A 1,456-nucleotide genomic window follows, 5' to 3' on the forward strand; every position below is an offset into this window, starting at 1 on the left:
GTGTCCATCTGCAGCCCCGAGGCACGTGTGGCCACTCGGGGCCGAGGGCACAGCCCCACCTGTCCCAGAGGGTCTGTCAGAGCAGGCTGGGGTGCTGGTGTTGCTCGAGGTCACTGGGTTGGCTTATACCCGCACGGCGGGGCCGGAGCCCGTGGTGAGGGGCACAGTGGAGCTGCAGTCATAGTCCAGGTCCACCACAGCGTGGGAAGTGGCACTGAGGCTGTTCAGGGACGGTCCCGTCTGCCGCTCTCGAAAACTCTGGATGTAGCTCTGCTTGAGAGAGAGGTGGACAGAAAGTGAGGGGGCCTCTGTTCCTGGCACACTCCATCCCATCCCATCCCAACTGAAGCTCTGCAGCAGCCCCCCAGAACCTGCCCTGTGCAATCCCACCCACCCCAGCAATCAGCCTCTCCAGGAACTGGCCGCAGCAGGGTGCATAGCCCCGTCCCGTCCCTGGGCGCACGCTTCACACCTTGCCCACCACCTGTTTTTACTGCGGCCATAGCACCTTTGGCCACCGGTTTACCATTTGCTTGCAAAGGCTGAAGTGGTGGGAACATCCCAGCCTCAGCCCCACTAAGCTGCCCAGCCCTCAGGATGCCACAGCCTTGTCCCTTGAGGAGCTCAGATGCTGGCAGCACCCGGGCACCTCTGCCCTCTCCGCACCCTAGCCCACCCACGTGGAGAAGGAAGGGCCATGGAAGCCAGGGGAGATCTCTACCCTGGGCACGGGACTCACGGGGGAGAGTACATCCCCATCAAAGCGGCGCACAGGGTTGGGTTTGCGGCGGTAGGCGGGCTCGGGCGGGTGGGCTTTGTAAAAAAAGTGCTGGTGGGGTGGTGGGTGGTGAGGTCTCCGCTTCTTCTTTTTCTCCTTTCGGTCCTCCCGCTGCTTGATTCGCATCAGCTGCACGCGGCGTTGCTGCCGGCTGATGATCACTGCAGGGAAAAGGGGCCTGTGAGTGGTGGAGAGCACCCCAAAATCCTCCCTGCACCCGAACCAGCCCTGGCTTTGCACACCCAGGCTTCCCCTTGAGTGCTGTGCCCCCATAGAGTCCCAAACCCCTTATCTGTGCATGCAAACCCAGCCCCCCAGCTCCTGCACCCACGCCATGCCGCACATCCATCTCCTCCAGTCCCCACACACCTTCAGTGTGGGAGTAGCCCTCAGCTGTGACCTTCCACTGGACCAGGACACCCAGCATGGTGAGGAGTGGCCAGACACCCAGGATGACCCAGCTGTACCAGCACACGGGGCGAGCAGGGGCCACCTTGATGCGCTCATAGATGTACTGCACCAGGAGGAAGAGCTCAATGAAGTAGTCGACAGTGACAGTCATGATGGCACTGCCGAAGACAGCGGTGGAGAGGGTGGTGAAAAAGCCCTGCCACTGCAGGGTGAGGACGGCAAAGAGCATCCCCACGCCCAGGAGAAGCGCGATGGGGATCCACACTG

At 62.2% G+C, this 1,456-nt stretch overlaps 1 protein-coding gene across 1 annotated transcript in view; it reads right to left on the reverse strand.

Annotated features, from left to right (window-relative positions):
* Nucleotides 1–123: 123 nt before the first annotated feature.
* TMEM198 (transmembrane protein 198) overlaps nucleotides 124–1,456 on the reverse strand; it is a 1,886-nt gene continuing 553 nt past the window's right edge. The window contains 3 exon segments of the mRNA XM_010163729.1: nucleotides 124–270; nucleotides 740–939; nucleotides 1,148–1,456. The exon segment at nucleotides 1,148–1,456 is cut by the window's right edge and continues 16 nt beyond it. Coding sequence (XP_010162031.1) covers nucleotides 124–270; nucleotides 740–939; nucleotides 1,148–1,456 — 656 coding nt within the window.

Source organism: Antrostomus carolinensis, unplaced genomic scaffold, assembly GCF_000700745.2.
Source record: "Antrostomus carolinensis isolate BGI_N321 unplaced genomic scaffold, ASM70074v2 scaffold33272, whole genome shotgun sequence".
Taxonomy (NCBI): domain Eukaryota; kingdom Metazoa; phylum Chordata; class Aves; order Caprimulgiformes; family Caprimulgidae; genus Antrostomus; species Antrostomus carolinensis.